Source organism: Bombus huntii, chromosome 4, assembly GCF_024542735.1.
Source record: "Bombus huntii isolate Logan2020A chromosome 4, iyBomHunt1.1, whole genome shotgun sequence".
Taxonomy (NCBI): domain Eukaryota; kingdom Metazoa; phylum Arthropoda; class Insecta; order Hymenoptera; family Apidae; genus Bombus; species Bombus huntii.
This window is the reverse complement of record NC_066241.1, coordinates 3,012,358-3,031,808: the sequence shown is the minus strand read 5'-3', so window position 1 is coordinate 3,031,808 and position 19,451 is coordinate 3,012,358. Positions and strand designations below refer to the sequence as shown.

At 38.3% G+C, this 19,451-nt stretch overlaps 1 protein-coding gene across 4 annotated transcripts; it reads left to right on the top strand.

Annotated features, from left to right (window-relative positions):
* Positions 1-329: 329 nt before the first annotated feature.
* LOC126865169 (FMRFamide receptor) lies at positions 330-19,222 on the top strand. Of its 4 annotated transcripts, XM_050617366.1 has the most exons (6): positions 330-975; positions 2,016-3,344; positions 13,579-14,429; positions 15,203-15,471; positions 15,552-15,741; positions 16,346-19,222. In XM_050617366.1, the coding sequence occupies exons 3-6, from the start codon at positions 14,085-14,087 to the stop codon at positions 16,937-16,939; spliced, it is 1,398 nt and encodes a 465-aa protein (XP_050473323.1). In that variant the 5' UTR covers positions 330-975; positions 2,016-3,344; positions 13,579-14,084; the 3' UTR covers positions 16,940-19,222. The 4 variants fall into 4 exon arrangements, with proteins under 4 accessions (XP_050473323.1, XP_050473322.1, XP_050473324.1 ...); XM_050617365.1 differs by lacking the exon at positions 2,016-3,344; XM_050617367.1 differs by having other exon boundaries at positions 330-2,813.
* The last annotated feature ends 229 nt before the right edge of the window (positions 19,223-19,451 follow it).

Sequence of the window (19,451 nt, the reverse complement as noted above, 5' to 3'; positions counted from 1 at the left end):
GACTGGCAGATCGAACGAGATTAAAGGAAGAAAGAACAGCGAGACAGAGGGTTGATCCTCGTGGGGGAACGACGTCGTAAAAAGAGACGACGGAAGGGACACGCGGAAAATAAAAAAACAGAAGACAATAGGAAAGAATGGAAACGACGCGTAAAAATGATGCGACGAAAGAAACAAAGGGTAAAAACAAGGGACGAGGAAGAAGCCGAGGAAAGATGGAAATGAAAAACTATGACGATAGCGAGAAGAAGAAAGACGGAGTGACGTAACGTTGGTAGGGGTAAGAGAGAGAGGGAGGAGAAACCGCGCAGGCGGCGTCCACTGCCAGGGTCACTCGTCGTGCGTTCGCGAATGCTCTTGTGCTCGGATCATTCTCTTAGTGGAGCACTCAGTGCGCTGCAAGCGCTCCGAGACTGCGTGTCGACTTTACGACCTCGAATGAAGAAACGAGGGGTTCGCGAAAATTCATCCTTTCAATTGCAAGCTACAAATGTGAAAATGAATTTTTCAACGCGGCACCGCTGTACAAAGACTCGAAACGGATCGTAAGACGTTTTTCAGCGAATCGGAAGTCCGCTTCGGGCTGGCGGCATCGAATTTGCGCGATTCGCCCGGCTAAAAAAAGAAAACAAACGAGATAGCGGCACTCGAGTAAAATTCTGAACGAAGATTCGGGGCAAAGTGATATATCGACGAGCGTGCGACGATAATTTTAGAACGAAACCTTTCGTCCGGTTCCAGGTGCCAACGAAACGACGGAGAGACGTATGAACGAACGAGTAAGGTGTAAGCGCGATTAGAAGTTGCATCGCGTCGAGGAAGCGAGGGACGCGAAGCGTCTCTCGAATCACCGGTGAAAAACAGCGCTTGAAGGATCTTGCAAAGTTCGAAAGTGTAGCCTGTGTTTGAAGATATCGCTGCTGGTGCAACGACGAAGCAATATATACGGGATATCAGGAAGAAACTTTTTCGAAGGTGCGAAAATGGAACACAGATACGCGGCTGTTTTAAAATATCGGATCGTCGCGATATCACCACCGCTTTTCCAATCAAAATTTCCTCGCGATTAACATTACGCCAAACTATTCCCACGCTCCTACGCCCACAGTCATTTCTATTAATCTTCGCTCCCTCCGACGATGCGATTCGCGACGTGTTTAAGTAGGTATAAGCAGACTCAGTGTCGTCGTTCACGTATCGAGTATCCAAGTATTATAGCTCGATTAGCATGCCGTTGGTCCGAAAAGGCGTTTTCCCTCGTTACGGATGGCCGACCCTTTTGGTTCTCCGAATGCTAGTTCGATTACCGGGTCTGCCCTCTATCTAGATCGAAATCGCGGTAGAAATTAATTACCAGCGTCGACGTTTCTCGATATCGTTCCACTTGACCATCTTTTTCCACCAGTATTCATTCCGTTAGAATTCGTTAGAGTTCGTTCGATTCCTTCGCTTGTTCGTTCGGACTTTGTTTTGCGGTCATGGCGAGTGTAACTTCGGTCGATCGCATAAAAATCGCCGGGTCCCGTGAAAAGTCGATGTTTCTCTCACGGAGACGTTTTAATTGTGGCGGAGTAGCTTATCGGGCCGAGTGACAAACTAGAGAGATACCAAGTGTCACGTTTCCAAGATCTTTGCTATGGGAAAAGAATCGCTCGCAACTACCGGAAGAAAGAAACCGTATGTTTCCATACGGTATAGCACCGACGCGTTAATTACAGTTTTATGAATTTTGTTGGCCGCTCAAACTCGGAAACAGGACGGATCCGGATCGGTGATTAATAGAAGAATCGATTTCCATTGAGGCAAAACAATGGCCGAGCAAAGTTTGTTTCGACAAAGGGCCGAATCAAATGCAAATTGCACGGCATTGCGCGACGCGGAACTATTTCACCAGCGAACACGAAATTACATTTTAGCGAGAATCATCGTCACCGAAGCTGTACTTTCTCGTTCGTCTCGCCTTTTGGAATGACCGATGAACCGCGAGACAGATACTTCCGACTGATTTTTTCCAGTTCTCGAAGAAATTGGTAATTTCGACGTGTCGCGTCGAATTTCAACGAACCCGGAATCGCCATATAGCAGAACGGTTCGATGAACGAAGAACGAATTCGTCGGAAGTCTGGTGAAATCACGGAAGAAGGCGGCAAAGTCGGGGCGTCGGGATGCAAAGAAGAACGGTAAAAGGAATTCGGCAATACCGTGGTCCCTATGGCTAGTAGTAATCGCAGAGGGAGAAACTCGATTATCTCGGCTTGCCGAACACCGATCATTCTCACGATCTCACACGGAAGAGACACAAAAAGAGATCGTAGCCTCGAGGACCAATCGATCGCGTTAACGCGAAACGACCGTCGAAAGAAAACCACTTCGATACCAGGATATTGCGATAAGGGACGAACGGACGACAACCATCTACCCTTTTGGGCTTGCCACTTTTTCTCGAGGCAAACAAAAGAACCCGAGAAAGTGCGGGTTCAACGGGAAGAATCGTGATCGACTTTCGAAGCAAGCGATTTCAGATCCCTTAGACGTCGTCGATCGCCAAGGGAATCGCGTAACGTCTATCGAAAGAAATTAAACTTACGATTATCTACGAAGACGAAGAGCGCGTACATCCAACGAAGAATTAATTCTGTGCAAAGGGCCAGCGATGATAATTCGTCTCGTGAGCAGACATGCAACGTGAACGAAGAGTAAGAGTGAAACGTCCGAGATAGCGGTGATTTTAATTAACGAAACTAACAAAGTGGAACGATGCAGTTGTCAAATACTCGATGGAAACATTGTTTCGGCGATTTCTACGTAAACCGGTAGATCTCCTTTAAGTACAAGATATAGAGAAGCAAAGTTTGCAAGAACTTTTGTACAGAACGGTGTGCGAGTTCTCGTTCGAACGAACGATTTAACGTACCGTCTTGTTTGTTCGATTGTGATCGAAAGAACTCGACTTATCCCGTACTGGTTAAGCTTAACGGCAGCGCTTTTCCCACTAACAAATTTTAATCGGTCTCGTACAGCGAATAGAATTTCGCGAGTCTTGGCACGTCGGGAGCCAGAAGGAAACGCGATGCATGTATCTATACACCCCAAAAATCGATGAAAGGAAGGACACGCTGCAGCATCTGACGATAATCTCCGAGACGCGCGTGATCGCGGACACGCATCGACTCGCGACTCTGATTCCTTTTACGTACATTCCCGCGATTCGTCCTATGATTCGCTCTCACGCGCGATAGCGACGATTGTTAGTCACCGCGAGAGTCGATTAATTATGTCACGGTTTCACGATATGCAAATACGCGCATCTGGAGGCGCGGGCTGATACGTCGCCATTCACCCAGGTGAGCACGTCGAATTACCATTAACGATATTGTGCCTATCTTTAAACGTAATCGAGAAATTGCACGTTAGATTTAAATGTTAACGAAATGTTCGATGTAATTGAAAGGACGAACGTACTAATTCGTGGTGGCAAACCTAACTGTCGAAACACGCGAAGGGCAATTAATATTAATTATGTGTATTTATTGAGCGCAGCAGATAATTAACCCCGTAGATTAATTTCGCGAAAATAGACAAGTATTTCGGAGATTTCGTGACGTTCGGAATTGATTTTGATAAATCGGAATGCGAGTTTTTACGCGTCTACAGGAAATTTGAAAGTGTAAAATTGCACAAGGTACGCGTAGTATGAAAAAACATACAAAATACTGAAAGTATGGCGCTTTCTACGATACTCTATACTCGATAGATAACGCAATTTTCTACCGAGGTTCTGCTTTCTTCGTTGTATTCTGAAAAGTACGAATTTGCGTAAAAATCCGCAGTCTACTAATAACATATTCGATCGACTGTTTCGTGACTGCACAATAATTAACGGGAATTCGGTGATGGAAACAACGAGTGCGTTCCGTCGCCCGAATCTATTCGATAGCTGTATCGTCAAACAGCGAGAAATACGTTACACCAATATGCATATCGATGCATACCAACGCTGATTAAATATTTTCTGTGATTTCGAATTTCAGCGTGTCCAGCGTATCTATCGTAGAAAATTAATCGACCTTCGATCCTTCGATATTTCGCGCTCTACCATTTCGATAAATATCCGCGAATACCATCGTAAAGCTTTTTCTTGCCTTTTCCAAGTGTTTCGGCAGCGCTAAAGCGAAGAACATGACAGTTTGATTTGTGGAAACAGTGACGCGTGAGAACACGATGGTCGTCTACGTGATATAAACGAAACACGTAAGGCAGCAGCAACGGCAATCGAAGAATAATTTTTTCGCGCTTTCAAACACATTTCGCTAGCCGTAACGACAGCCAGACCGAGAGACCATTTCGATAATGCGGCGGCAAATAAAACGCGATGTAGGTGGTCCCACGTCGAGGCGAACATGACCGTAACGCTCCTAAATTTGCGATTTACGACTGAGATTTCGGTGTCAATCGGTTTTACTCGGCCAAGTCGGCTAGTCCGTTGGGGAAAGATTAAACGTTGATACAGTCAGAGGGTGCGCGAGGCTGACGTTTCCTTTTAACAGAATTTCCTTTTTCAACGACCATCTATTCGCGTAAGAAAGTCTAATTTTTTACATAGCCTCCTCGATACACGTAACTTTGTTCGAAAACAATTTTCACATCTACGTAAGAGAAACCAGCCAAGTATTTCGGTCGGACAAATGCGAATAATTTCTTTGCGTCGCAGAGTTTCGGAAAGACTGATAAATCTTGTCAGCAGCGAAAGCTTCGACAAAAGAATAAATCGCATCAGTCTACGATTAATCATCTTTAGCTCAACGTACTTCGATATTACTCGTATTCGTGACGAATTAACGAATCATTTATCACGAAACAGGGAGGAACGAACAATATGAAACGGCAAACGCAAAAGTGTGCTACTGATACATTGTGATTTCGGCGTCCAACGGAGCGAAAAATCGCTCTGATTCAAGCAGCGCTTATTTATATCGAATGATTGGGAATTAAGACAATCCGTTGGAACGATCAAAGTCTAGCTGTGTTTTGTCAGAAAATTCGTTAATGCTTATACGCCCGTAACCGACTTGCTCCTCCAAACGAGTATCTTCCACGAGGGGTTAGAATAACCCCTTTGATTAAAGTCCTCGGATACCGTGCAGGTTCCATCAATGATTATCCACAAAGTACATCGAAGAAACGATGAAAGAAGAATCGATATGGTAAAATTCACCTAAGAGGAGAGCTACTTTGTTCAAAGTTTTAGCAGCTTAACGATCCTCGTAAAGGGACAATAGGAAGAAAAAATCGTTATCAAACGCAATTTACGTCGGAGTATGGATATTACGCTTGCATTCTAAAATTTTATTCGCATCGTTCGCGTCGTTTCATTAAACGACGTCGCGCGTTTATGGGAAATTTCAGTCAAATTCTTGCCATGTAGGATGTTAACCATACCTCTCTCGTATTAATAGAAATTTTGCGATCGTCGCTTTTATCTCGTACGTGAAACGTTTGCCTATCTCGTGCACATGGTGCACAGAATCTCGTCAAACTTTAGCTCACGTTGATCACTTGCTTCTATGATTTTTTAATTATCGTCCAACAGGGATTGGCGGAGTTTCTCTTCGATGGAAGACTTTTCCAGTTACATTAATACCCGATGATACCGTCGAACAAAATAATTCTCAAGTGGAAACGACAGACATTGCTCGATTTAATTCGTAGCCGTAATTATTTATAGCTATTGGGTATTTATCCGACTATTGCGAGTAATTTATCCATCGATCGATAATCAATCGAGAATTTATTAAATGTTTATCACGTATTCGCTCGATAACATTTTTTTACTAGCCACCGTTGCAACTGACGTCGGAAAATTACCTTCGTATAATATAACAATAAACTTGCGAGTGGAAAAATCATATTCATCGAGTTTTCTCGTGGAAGGTAACGTATACGCATTAAAGGTATTTACGTGACGCTACACACCAGGCAATTTTCTTTATCTCGTTTATCGTACCATCACCCGAGGCCGGGATCAAACACCGAATGGAAGGGAACCGATTGCCTCTTCATCGAATTTCGAGAGAAATTCCAAGTGGACGGAATTTTATCTTGCCCGATTACAGAAAGACACTTTATTAATTTCCGTTTTATAATAAATAAGCTGTTACAACGAGAAGAATGCATAAAGGATAAAGGGATTTAAATTATCTCTCTAATATCTACGAGCACAAAGAGAAAATTATTAAGCGAACGATTACGCCCTTTGGTTAATAAAACAGCATAGAACGAAAAGAAAACAAAAGATTCGCGGAAATTCCAACAAACCTAAACTCGTTATACCTAAATCTTAAGGGATATCGATTTTCGATGTTGCAGCTGTACTTTGATAATCAGAGAGATCCGTTTACCATGGCGAAACGTACGATAAAAGGTAATTTACCGTGTTCCATCAATTTTATCGTGTTTGAGGTGTAAAGTAAGAAGCGAGTAACTGTGGCAACGTAAAGCAAGCAGAGGTACGAGTCTCCCTAGACGTCCTGTCTGCCTTTCAAACTTCTCTCGCGTTTCTTCTGTAATAAAAAAAAGAAACACGAGAAGAGGGAAGACAAGCAGAGGCAAGGTCTATGTTCGAATGACAAAGGTGAAGATTAGCCAGGTAAATAATCATGTTTGATCTCCCTCGAGAGTCTGACAGTACGCGTCGTGTCTCGAACGAACGATCGAGATAACAGAGACTCTCTTAAGCGCTGCCAAATCCACGTCTTTATAGTCGACAACTTAGACCGTTCCCCTGTAATCGATGTCCCGGCTCGGCTAGAAACAGACGAATGAGAAAAAAGAGCCATTCAATCTGACGAAGAAGATGCGTCATATGTCGCCCTAAGTGGAGCTTTCAAAGAAGAAACGTTAAGGAATATTATGATAAATTCTTTCCACCTATCAGAGATATAAGAAAACCAAGGAGTATTTGCGGCAGAATCGCCTACTATCTCCACTCGCTTACCCAGAAATATTCTTGGAAAATTTGAAATTTATCCGGGACGTATTTAGAAAGAAGAAACACAAAAAGTAGGCTAAACAATGGTAAAGAAAGATAAAAGATCGCTACTTCTCGATTCCGAGATCTCGTTTTAACGTCGAGCGACGTGTAACACGCTCGTGATGCAGGAATTTGTTTTCAATGTAAATAACGCGATGCTTCTGAAAAAATCGTACACGCGCGATAGACGTACGCGAAAAGCGGAACGGAAAAAAGAAACGAGACGACGCGATTAATATCGAAAAAGCCTATCGTCGACTCGATAAAATGGTCAGCTGTCGCTTTCGTTATTGCCAACCCTCTAAAAATACGTGTAGCTTCAGTCTTCGACTCTTCTCGCTTCGACTCTGAGTCAACTATAGGAACTTCTTATCTAATTTTAACGCGAAACACTGTGCACGCGGATAGAATATCGCGAAGTACGAGAGATTGCACGGCCTTGGCGATTGTGAAATTTGGATCGGGCCTCGTAAACTCGAAACCCAGCATGTTTACGAGAAAATTTGCCGATTAGCAGATACGCACGCTGTCTGTAAACGATTGTATAACTCTGCTATGACATCGCCGTAACGCTCTCCCTCGCTTTCGATTAATCGCCAGATGTTCACAGCTTTCTATTTCACTTTTAAACACCGACACGACGTTTACGATCGACTAATCATTCGCGTTCGCAGTTCCTCCGTTGCTCGTTCGTTCGTTCGTACGAACAAACATCGACGAAGCTTTTACAAAAGTTCCAGCCTGATACTTCTCCACGCTTTCGATAATCAATTTCCGTTTCGTAAATGAAGCAAGTATCGTAAACGTTCGCGATCGTGGACCCCGATACTCGTCGAGGAAATATACTCGAAGACAGAAGGAGATACAAAAGCTTAAAGGCGAAAAATTTCCCAAAAGCCGTGACATTTACGAAATGGGACGTGCGTAAGAACGACGAGGTTTTCGTAGAACACAATGACTATAGCGTAGCGAAAATAATCCACATGCCATCGTGCCACTTTTGTACGTACGATCGTGTCTGGATCTTTTGAAAAATAAAATTCTCAGTGGCGAGAAACGGTACGCGTCTAAAAATGATACCAGCGATATTTTCTTTCCGTTAATCCGTGCCAACCTAACGCCAGTTACTTCGTGTTCGAATGCTATCAAGAAAAAGAGGAAGAAAGTAACAGGCAGATCCAGTGAATTTAGTTTCGTCGATGTGTGCAAAAGGAGGACGTAACGGAAACCCGGAGACACGCCGTCTGATCTTAAACGGCTGTTACCACTTATCGCATTCCCATCTCGTGCCGCGGTTACTCCACTTTCCGTGGCCAATGAAACCAAACGACAATCCAGCAGCGGCTGACACTTTCGTATTTCTCGTTAAACGAACGTGTGCCGTTATATTTTTGACAATGACGCGATCGCGAAGGCTCGATTCGAGCCATCTGCTTCTAGTTGAACGACAGCAGTCGTAAAAGAAAAAACATGAAAACAAGCACGCGTATCGAAAAGAACATTCCTCGAAAAATAGAAAAAAAGCACGAACGATGAATGAACTTGATATCTTCCGAGTCGAAACTTTCTTTCCTACGGCTACCGAGTTTCCTTTTTCAAGGAAAAACCGTGCTAAAACTCGTGACACGATTTCTAGCTTCCTAATAGCTGGGTATAAGTGAGAAGACACGTTAGATGTTGTTCACACTTGGAGGTTATTACTTATAAGTGACGGTAATACCGTCTCATTTCCTGGCTGCTCCACTTTGCAAGAGCAACGAGATCAGTAGCCTCGACACGACGCGACGCGACCGATTTACCAAAGTCGATTTAATGAAACGCCACTTTTGTCTCGTTGACTTTGCGGTCAGCAGTTTACGAAAACGTAAATTCGAAGAATCGTGTTCGCTGCTGATACGAAACAGTGGAGATACTCGAGACGCTTATAAAAGGCCAGCGTGTGGTGATACGGAGCAAGAGAAACACCGCTGTTCTACCGTTTGTAAACATATAGTGATTATTTGTCAGCCATTCCACTCTGATCTATCAATATCCTAGTTGTGCATTTGTACGCGTAGCCGATACGACGATATAAATATCGCCTTTAACCGTGAATTATTCTCTCGACAACCACACACACCATTACGCAAAAGTGGAAACGAAAAGGATTTTGCAGCTCGAAATACCTCAACGAATGGTATCTAACATTTTGACGATGTAACACCGATATCAAACTTTCCTTTCATATAATAGCAATTTATAGAATTAATTATAACGATTCGAAGAACATTCGGAATCGAAAAAGAAATATTCATCGAGTTCTTCGATACCGTCGGTGAATCGCGCGGTCGTTTGACGAACCGTAACAAGTACAAGCTCGTAAATAATAATTTAAGGTCGAAGATGTCTTAACGACTTTATTAGTCTTCTTGCCGTAATTACGACCCAGTCATTAATTATGATAACATAATTTGGTTCGCCGTCCCGGTTGAAAACCAATATCGATATTGATCTTATCGTTACACCGAGGTTACCGCATCCATACTTCCAACCATTCCACGCGAGAATTACGTACTTTCCTCTATATCTATTTCCCGAACGATATTACGAAAACTATTCGTACAAGTTCGACCAACGTAATTTGCGTTCCCATAAAAGAGAGAGCTCCATTTCCGCTATTGTCGATAAGACGGCATAATTCTGTCGAAGGTTGAATGAAACATTCATAGACCACTTTATGAAACTTGTATCGCAAAACGAAACAACGAGAAAGCATCTGGATACCGTCGGAATACGGATAAAAGAAGCAACATCGGCAGATTAATTTTTATGCAACGAGAGGCCAACCCGATGAGACGTTTTCATTAAACCGTTAATTCAAGCAACGATGTACGCAGTCGTTAGCCTTAATCGTGATTAAAGCGACGTGGCTAATGCACCGTGTACTCGGTCACCGAGTATCTCTTCGTGTCATTTGCACGCAATCGAAATTAACCAGAGACATATCGGCAAAAATTGGTTCAAACTCGCAACCCTTATAAAAGATGCGTAGCTCGTATGCGTAGCTATTATTTGGCTGCTTCGAAGGTGAAACTATGTCTAACGAATATTTATAGAAGATGATGATAATTTCTGCGTAATGTTCTCGCGAGGAACTCGCTATGCGTCACGGTGAAACGACGATAGTTACTTAACTTCCTCGAAATCCAATATACCGCGGAAGCTAATTCACGAGTGAATTTCAAGCAATTCCATTACGGACCACCGGCATCGTGAAAAATTTTCAAGATAATTCAGGTTGAACGAGGCAGCGACTATTTCGCACGAGTGAACACGATTTTCCATAAAATAGATAAAACGTGACGACTATGGTCCGAATATATTCTCGTGCTTAGTCACGGTTAGTCGATGTATTTACTTACCGAGTTCGAAAAACAATTCGAAAATGTTTCTAATTGTTTCGATTCAGTCGCGTAACGTCGATTATTACGTTCAACGAAGATACCACGATACAGACGTAATTTTTATCGCTTAACGAATTCTAAACACTTTCGCTGAATAAGTATTCGAGCCGCCAAAAACGACCAACTATTTAAGAAATCTATTTAAAATGTTACGATTACGTAATAAGCGATTCGAACTTGTAGAATAAATTGCGCGAAAGTGATTCTCCGATTAGAGCGGAGAACATGCGCGTACTGCGACAAATTCGTACCACGAGAGATAATACGATTTACTAAACGCGTTGAAATCCTATTTTATTTTTTTGAAAATGAAGCTTTAAACGGAAAAATTGTATTCTCCATTTTCGACTTATTTTCACAATGTAAAACGAAACTTCCTGTCGATTAGCCACGTTCAAGCATACTTGATAAATTTTCAAACGAAAACCATTTTCTCGAAAACTAGGCCGAGTGTGTAAACATGTTATTCTATACTTTTTTTTTCTTACTTTTCCCACAAGGAATCACGCGGTGTTCGTACTTTCGCACGTTATTCGGCCGAATCCTCTAACTAGACGCAAGCGCGATCACTCGATCTTTGGATATTTTCAAGAGTACAGCCAGAGTTTTCGAAATTACGCGTGTTGATATATTGGCTCCTCATAACGGAGGGTAATATAGCCCCCGGGGAGCATATTGCTCTCCGTTAACATGTTAACGTTATTTCATTTTTTATTTATATTATAATCACGTAGACATTCTACAGCCTAAAAGAAGGAAATCGAAGAGATATTTTAAAGCGTCGTTAGCTTTTCTCATAACGAGCACATAGCGAATGCACATCGTGCGAAAAAGGAAGAATATGCGGTGTGATTTTTGTATATAAGCAGAAGAATTCGCTTTATTTATTTTTGATCTTAAAATATTAGCAAAAAGAATTTGTTATGATCTTTGTTAGGGAGCCATATTACCCTCGCTTTTGTACAAGCCCCAAAAACGACTTCTTTTCGTAGAGCATGTGACGTTCGATTAAATTGTTTTTCTTCTAACTTTAATTATTTTCTTCTTTTTGCCATTCGTCAGAGATAACCTTGTTAGTTTACGAACATTTTACGCGAACGTTTAAAGCAGTTTGAGTTATCAATCAGATTTTAGGAAGAAATATAAAACTGGGCGCCATATTACCACCCTTTACCACTCTACTCGTGACAATTTATCCAGAACAAGAAACTAGAATTTCGCGAGAACAAAAGTGAACGACGGCACTTGGTTCCTCAAAAGTTTGATTAAAAACGTAAGCGTTGCCAATGAGACTCTCGCTCGTGCAGCACATTCGTGAGAGATACGCGATAAAGTTAAATTTCTTAAATGGCCTCGATTCTTCCTTCGAAAACTTTTCTTTCCCGTTCTTTCTTCTTACGTTTCTCTCTTCTTTTCCTCTTCCTTTTTGGCGACCGAAGATATCGAGTTTAATCGCTTGTCGATGATAAACGATCGATAGTTTCTACTTTACTTCGCCCACTAAGCTGTCTACCGCTGCGAATTTGCGCGCAAACTGTCTAAAACGAATCTGAATCGACGCTTTCAAGTTTAAACGGCATTTGATAGCTTCTATCGAAAACAACGGCACATCGATGCGTTGTATCAGTGTTGTATCAAAAAAGGAAACTCTCGTTCGTTTGCAAAATCGACGACACCGACATTAGGAAAGGACGAATTAACGATTCGTTGAAACGTACCAATCGATACTCGAAATGGCGGAGATTGTATCGAACCGATCGTTCGATCGATTTAACAGCGATGCCTTGCCCCCTATGTCGTACCAACTTGCTTTATCAATCAATATCATCGACGATTAATCGTCGATTTTATTAAATTTACTAAACTTTTCTGTATAGAATGTTCTCGCTATTTTCACAGGTTGACACTTATGTTAGCACAAAAAATTGTTCACTATACATACTGTATGAGTTATACGAAACTTCTTGAAGATGATTTCCAAGAATGTTACAATTAATTAATCAAAAAATCATAAAGTCGATCGAAAAATGTAGAAAAGTAGAAGAGGCATTTATCGCGAATACAAATAAATATGATAAAGCGAGAATAGTGGTCTGAAATGCATGTATGATTGCAACAAATATCTTTTAATTTTTATATACGTTTCCAGATTCGTTGAAAATTTTACCGATATACCATGATGGCCCTGTGTCGTTATAGCGCTAATAGACTTTTAAAAATTATTCGTGCAAAGTTTCTATCGGTATTCAAACACTATATATACTACGCGTGCATTATTTATAAAAACTTGTAAGATTTTTGACTTACAGACACTCTAGTAGCGTCGCAGCTTCTTAATCCGACCGGCCCTTTCGGTATACAATGGCAGACAAGCGTTCAAACGCTCTCGTTTTGTTGTAAAACACGGCTTCGTTTTTCCCTCTCATCGTACTTTTATAATTCGTTCATTTCGCTCGTTCGTTTCGTCTCGCCGTTGATATTTAAAGCTTTGTTATCGGTTGAACCATTGAAGCTCGAAACTCACGAAATCACTGGATCACAGATAGTGGATGTAGTTCGCCAGTTACGTTTACTACCTTCTCTCCGTGCTACTGTTTACCGAATAAGGTCGATGTCAATGCCTACAAATACACTTCCGCTATATAGAAACATATGTATTGTTTTTGCGACGGGGAAGCAGACAAACTTTCGGTCGATTCGATCAACGCTTGACGCACCGTTTTTGAATGTTACGCGATTAAGGACACATAGCATAAGTTACATAAGTTACAATACGCGTTGTATTGTCTTTTAAAAAGAAACAGGGCGCGACGATCCCGATCTCTGGCGGTGCATATTAGAATTTTATTCCCATTACGCAGAATATATACATTTATGTATTATATAGTTTTACATTTATTTATTATTATATCAATACAAGTTATAAGAATTAAATTAAGATGTTTATATTTATATTACAATATTTATGTATATGTATTTATTATATACATATATATACATACATATACGTATATACTTACTCGAATGTGTATTATGTATATTGCAGCCAATAAAAATAAACGAGAAATTACATTTCAGTGTACATTTCATACTTTTTGATTACAGATTCCTGGAAATGGAAAACTGGAAATAGGGAGACGAATATGAAACTGTGAAATTACGATATATCGCAGATGTACACACAAGAAGTTAACAAAACTGTCATGAAGATCGAGCAAATCGAATTAGAATCGATACTGTTTCAGAACACGCGAGAACGATACGAAACTAGATAACACTTTGGAATTTCGATAAAATATTCGTCATGTTACCAAAACTATTAGTTCTCGGCTCTCACAAGGTCAAAAGGTAGTGAGAGTCGAATTAAAATAATAATAAGACGAACGTATTAAGATTACGTACCAAAGGATTGCATCGAACATAAGCTTAAATCGTTCGAAGCAAAGTAACAAAGACAAATTCATTCCCGAGTGAATCTTTTCCTGAAAGAAAAATCTACAGTGAAAAAACGATCTAATTACATAGGTACTGATATGTATATAAGTGATAAAGACAAGAAATATTTTTGAACAGTGAGGCATGAGATTGAAAGGAAATAAAGAAAAAGACTGATGAAGAATCGGGTGAATGAAAAGAAAAAACGGAGATACTTGAAAACGATGGAAACAAGCCTCAAAATTTTCAACAGCACCAGTTACTACGATGCTGGACAATTATTGGAAAATTTATCGATTAAAGAGACCACGAGAGAACCACTCGAATGTAAACAGGAAATCAATTCGAACGGTCTGTTTGATTTCATTATCTATGGCGTGCTGATGAACCTGATCGGTCTTTTTGGGATATTCGGCAACGCGATTTCGATGATCATTCTCTCGAGGCCGCAAATGAAATCGTCGATCAATTACTTGTTAATTGGCCTAGCCAGATGCGACACCGTCTTAATTATCATTTCGGTAAGTAAGTTTGTTAGTCGGAACGTTTAGAGAACTGAACGATCACTTTTAAATCGTGTCGACAAAATATTTGACACTGAAGTTCCTAAACGCTCAAGTTGAAACTTTAAAAAATTTACGCCACCATTATCTTCTAAAGACGAGAAAGTAGTTTAAAAGGACTAGGTAAAGAAGAATCTTAAATCGCAACCACCTACGAAGCAAACGGGAGATACATAATTCCTTGCACGATAGAATATACGAACGTTCAGTCATCGCGAGTTTATAACTACGGGCCAATCTCTGGAATAAAGTTACTTGGATACAGATTACGATGAATACCTCGTTAATTTATTCTTCTTTGTCAAATGCTTTGTTTGTAAACAAGTTATAATACATATGCTATATTAATTATTAACGCAAATAATTATTGCTAATTGGAATTTCTAATCTCGGTAAAAATACACGTATCTATAAATCGTCACATTTCGCGAATCGCCATAATTTCGAAATCAGTATCAATAGATATTTTAGATAATAGATAGATAAAGATACCTGCAGATAATTCAAATACAATTTATACGCGCGAAAATATGACGTTTTTAGAGACTCCGTCCAATTTATTAATTACTCTAGAGGGAGAGAGAGAGAGATTCTCTCTAGTTAAGTTTTAATTGTTAATGAAAAATTCGCTTTCATCCAACTGCAAACAGCTTTCGTTATATCGCTAAAATGATAAGCGAAAAAAGAAAAGATAAAGTATTAAGTGAAAAGAAAGTTTATGATATTTTCAGATATTAATTTACGGCTTACCTGTTATTTACACGTATACTGGCCAGCTGTTCGACTATAAGTTCATCGTGCACCCGAAGATAGTCCGATTCTTATATCCATTATCATGCATAGCGCAAATAGCAACGGTGTACTTGACTCTAACTGTGACTCTAGAGAGATATATCGCAGTATGTCATCCTTTACAAGCTAGGTCTTTTTGTACATACGGACGAGCTCGACTAGCCGTATTGGTTATCGTGCTATTTTCCTTTCTTTACAATCTACCAAAGTGAGTAATTTCACTTCCAGCCGATTTAAGCTTGAATTACACCGCTAATATAAAATACATTCTTTTTATCTTTTTTACAGATTTTGGGAGGTAGATTACTATGCGGAAGTTCATTGGAAGTACAATGTTACTATATACTGCATATATCCGGCAGACTTGAGAAGCAACAACTTGTATGTCACCGTTTACGTCCACTGGATGTATTTCTTTATTTGTTACCTGTTTCCCTTTCTTGCTTTGGTGATATTCAACGCTGCCATTTACCAAAGGGTAAGTAAAATAAATCGTGTCGTGTCGTTTTGAAAAAAAAAAAAGCAAAATTTTGGTAATATCTTAATATCGCGGATTATTATTATTTTCAAAACATAGAGTACTTCAAATCCATTTATTATTTCTAAGTTATTATACAGAGTATCACCGTAAAAGAGAAGAAACTGTAATGCAAATGCAACATTGCAATTTCTAACATGTTACCGTACACACGTACGATCATACCTATTTGGAGCAAAGTTTATAAATGCATACACTTCAGAATGCAACTATGAATACAGGTTTTATCATGTTCCATTTTCCAACTCGTTCATTTCTCTTGCACATGCAGTCACTCTTTTATCTACTCAACTTTATTTCTCTTCGATTTTCTATATCTATTCAGAATCTTTATGAATCATTGCCGAACTTCTTCGAATCATTCTGCATAGCTGAGCGAGCGCAAAATTAATTACATCTCTTTTTTCACAAGCTGATTTATTGTATCTGATTCGTGTAAAATTGATTTCATTTCGAATCGAGCGAAGGTAACGCTGCTCTAAAAAATAAGTTACTTCTTACTACAAATAGATATTGATTATAAAATTATAATGCGATGTTTCAGGTGAGAAAAGCAAATAGAGATTTGCAACAGCTTTCTCGACATCAAAGACGCGAAATCGGACTAGCAACCATGTTACTTTGCGTGGTGATCGTTTTCCTAATCTGTAACATCCTACCGCTAGCCTCAAACATTCACGAGACCTTCTTCAGCGATCCGCCACATTGGTTGGTGCAGACAGGCAATCTTCTCGTGACAATCAATAGTAGCATCAATTTCATTATCTACGTGATCTTCGGTAGGAAATTCAAAAGGATATTTTTGAAGCTGTTTTGCAATTCAAAGTTATTCCGACCTGGCAGAGACAGTCCAGAATTTCAAACTTACGACGAATCGATCGTTACCAATATGACCAATATAGAATTAAGGAACTCTATCAGACATTATCACGTAAACAGATCGAGTACTATCAACAGAAATAACAATGTCTCGAACGGCAGTATGCGACAAAGCGTGAAAATATCAGCAAGACCAGCCAGTCCAGGACCTTGTGTGTATTATCCTGCAAGGAGTCCTGTCAGAAGCCCTAGTCAGATGTCCGCAACATCAAGCACACAGAATGGGTGGAGTAAAAAAGATGTAAATTCTTCTTTGTAATAAATCTTAAATATTTAATCTAATCGCAATAAGTCGACGATCATTCATGAATAACAATGAATATCTTTTGTGCATCAAATAAGATGAAATAAGAAAATCTTTTTGTACAAAAATCATTCAAATTGAATGTAATCAGATAAGCTCGAAAATATTGGTGTTTATCTGTCTTGCTAGTTAATTTTCGGACAAAAAACAGCATAGATATTGTAAATTTATTCTCATATTTTATTAAATAATAATTCAATCTCTCGAATTATTTCAATTTTTATTTAAGTTTTACGCACACTTGTTATCTTTCTTCTTCTTCTTTTTTTACAGTTACCATCGATAAAACAATTTACACATACTTATTTTTATAAAGACTTTAATATCATATAATAATCACAGAAATTTCAAAAATGCGATGCATTTTGTCACAGATTTCATACAACTGCTTCATAATGTACATATTGTATACGAGACATTTTATCATCGTAATGAATAAACATTACTTAAATATGTGTAAAAGGTCATCGTTCTCCGAAGTTTGATGCACGAATTAGGAAGAAAATAATAATATTTGAAAAAATATATTTTTCGACTATTAGACAAACAAAAGATATTCAGAAACAAGAATATTGTTGAAAAAACAAAACATAAATCAGTACGTGTTTACTTGTTACAAAACCTATAAAAGGAGTGATTACCTTGCACGAAAAGGCATTCTCGCGTTGTTATAATCCACAAAAATTTTAGCAAGTTGTAAATATACTCAAACTATTTTGATATGTTTAAATAGAGACTTATAGGTGAAACTTATTTTTGGTGTATAAGTTATATCTATAATGTCCACTATCTTTCCTGAAAACAGGCATTGAAAGAGAAATGACTAAAATAAGATCAACGTTCCCCATTACTCTTATTCTTATAAAGAGGCTGAATTTATTTGTAAACAAGAATCAAAAATTTACGCAAATACAGTATTATCAACATTTCTCCAGCACTGCTTACAATGTTTGAACGAATGTAAATAATATCCAAATTCGATAGGAATAAAATTTCACTCGATTTTGTATCTTGAAAAGGATAAAAAATAAATAAATATTTAGATCGCGAAACAATTCGGTTATTTCGAAACGTCATTTATAATAGAATACTTGGATGTGTATAACCGAAACATTGAAACACAAAAATATTGTATTCGTTATAGCTCACTTATTATTCTAAGATGCTAAGGTGTATTATACTGATCAAAAAAATAAAAACATTCATATATGTAATAATTAATATTTAAGTTTATCATATAACGGTCTTCCCTCCGTGTAAAATAAGCACGATATTCACTTCATTGAAATCTTTTATCTCATAACTAAAAAAGTATGCCTGTATTTTTATTTTTTTAGATCTATACCTTAGTACTTTAGAATTGGATACAAACATGTACCTGAAATTATTTACTATGAGTAGATCGTTTAGATTCTTTTATATTATGTCGCAATAATTCTTCTGTGAACGTCGATATACTTTTGTTAAGGATATTTCATGTAAAAGGAGATATACATGTTATCAATATATTTTGTTCTATTATTTCTATCAAGCGTACAAACTTTTATAAGCAACACAAAATGTTACAAATGATATGTATAAATACAAAAAACGAGAACTGATTTAGTTAGAACTTCGTGATGAATTTAATTGATTTGAATTTAAAAAAAAACGTTTAGCAACCAAAGTACGTCATTCTTAAAGTAGTAATATCAAAATTTAGGGTCAAATAGAGGGAAAATAAACGCTCTCATAGTTATATGATAAAAAATAGTATGAATCACATAAATATACATTATATTCTAATCACAAGGTTTCGATTAACAGGTAATTAAATTCGAAATTATTATGATTATATAAATAGTATAGGCAATAAAAATATATCATCGTAAATTAATTGTAGATATTATTTCCTTGCGATTGTAGCTATTCAGAACCATTCCAGCTTTGTAGATATTTTAATTTATAATTGATTACGTAAACACATTTTTCATACTGTTCCTTTCGTTAATAATGCCCTATATTAAATGGGATTGTCCTACATCATAGTTAAATAATATTATAAACATTAAAACATCCATACAAAGATAGTAAGTATAGGTACAGTTAAATTTATTTTTAGACTTACAATATATTTAATTTATAAAAAATTAAAAATTCTTGTTCTAAAAATTTTGATACATTGCGATATATTAATAAAAATAAATGATGAGGTTTTAATAATTAATAATTCTTTATTCCTAATGAGAATAAAGTAACGCAGAAATTAATATTACATAATATATCTACTGTATTTAATCTTGTTATTGATTCATTTTTCGTCTGTCTTTTTACTTTTTGGTTTTAAATAGAAGTATAGGCCTAGAGCAATCATTCCACCGATTGATGACAAAGCCACCTGTAAAAAGAAAAATAGTGTCACTACATATTAAGTTGTGATACAACTTTTAAGATATTAACTAGAAAATTCTATATCGTCAATAGAACA

Excerpts from the sequence above, each read along its gene's own strand:
- LOC126865169 (XM_050617365.1), top strand. The coding sequence starts at position 14,085 with ATGAAGAATCGGGTGAATGAAAAGAAAAAACGGAGATACTTGAAAACG. Across the intron at positions 15,472-15,551 it reads TTTCTTTACAATCTACCAAA|ATTTTGGGAGGTAGATTACT; the intron begins GTGAGTAATTTC and ends TCTTTTTTACAG. Across the intron at positions 15,742-16,345 it reads ACGCTGCCATTTACCAAAGG|GTGAGAAAAGCAAATAGAGA; the intron begins GTAAGTAAAATA and ends GCGATGTTTCAG.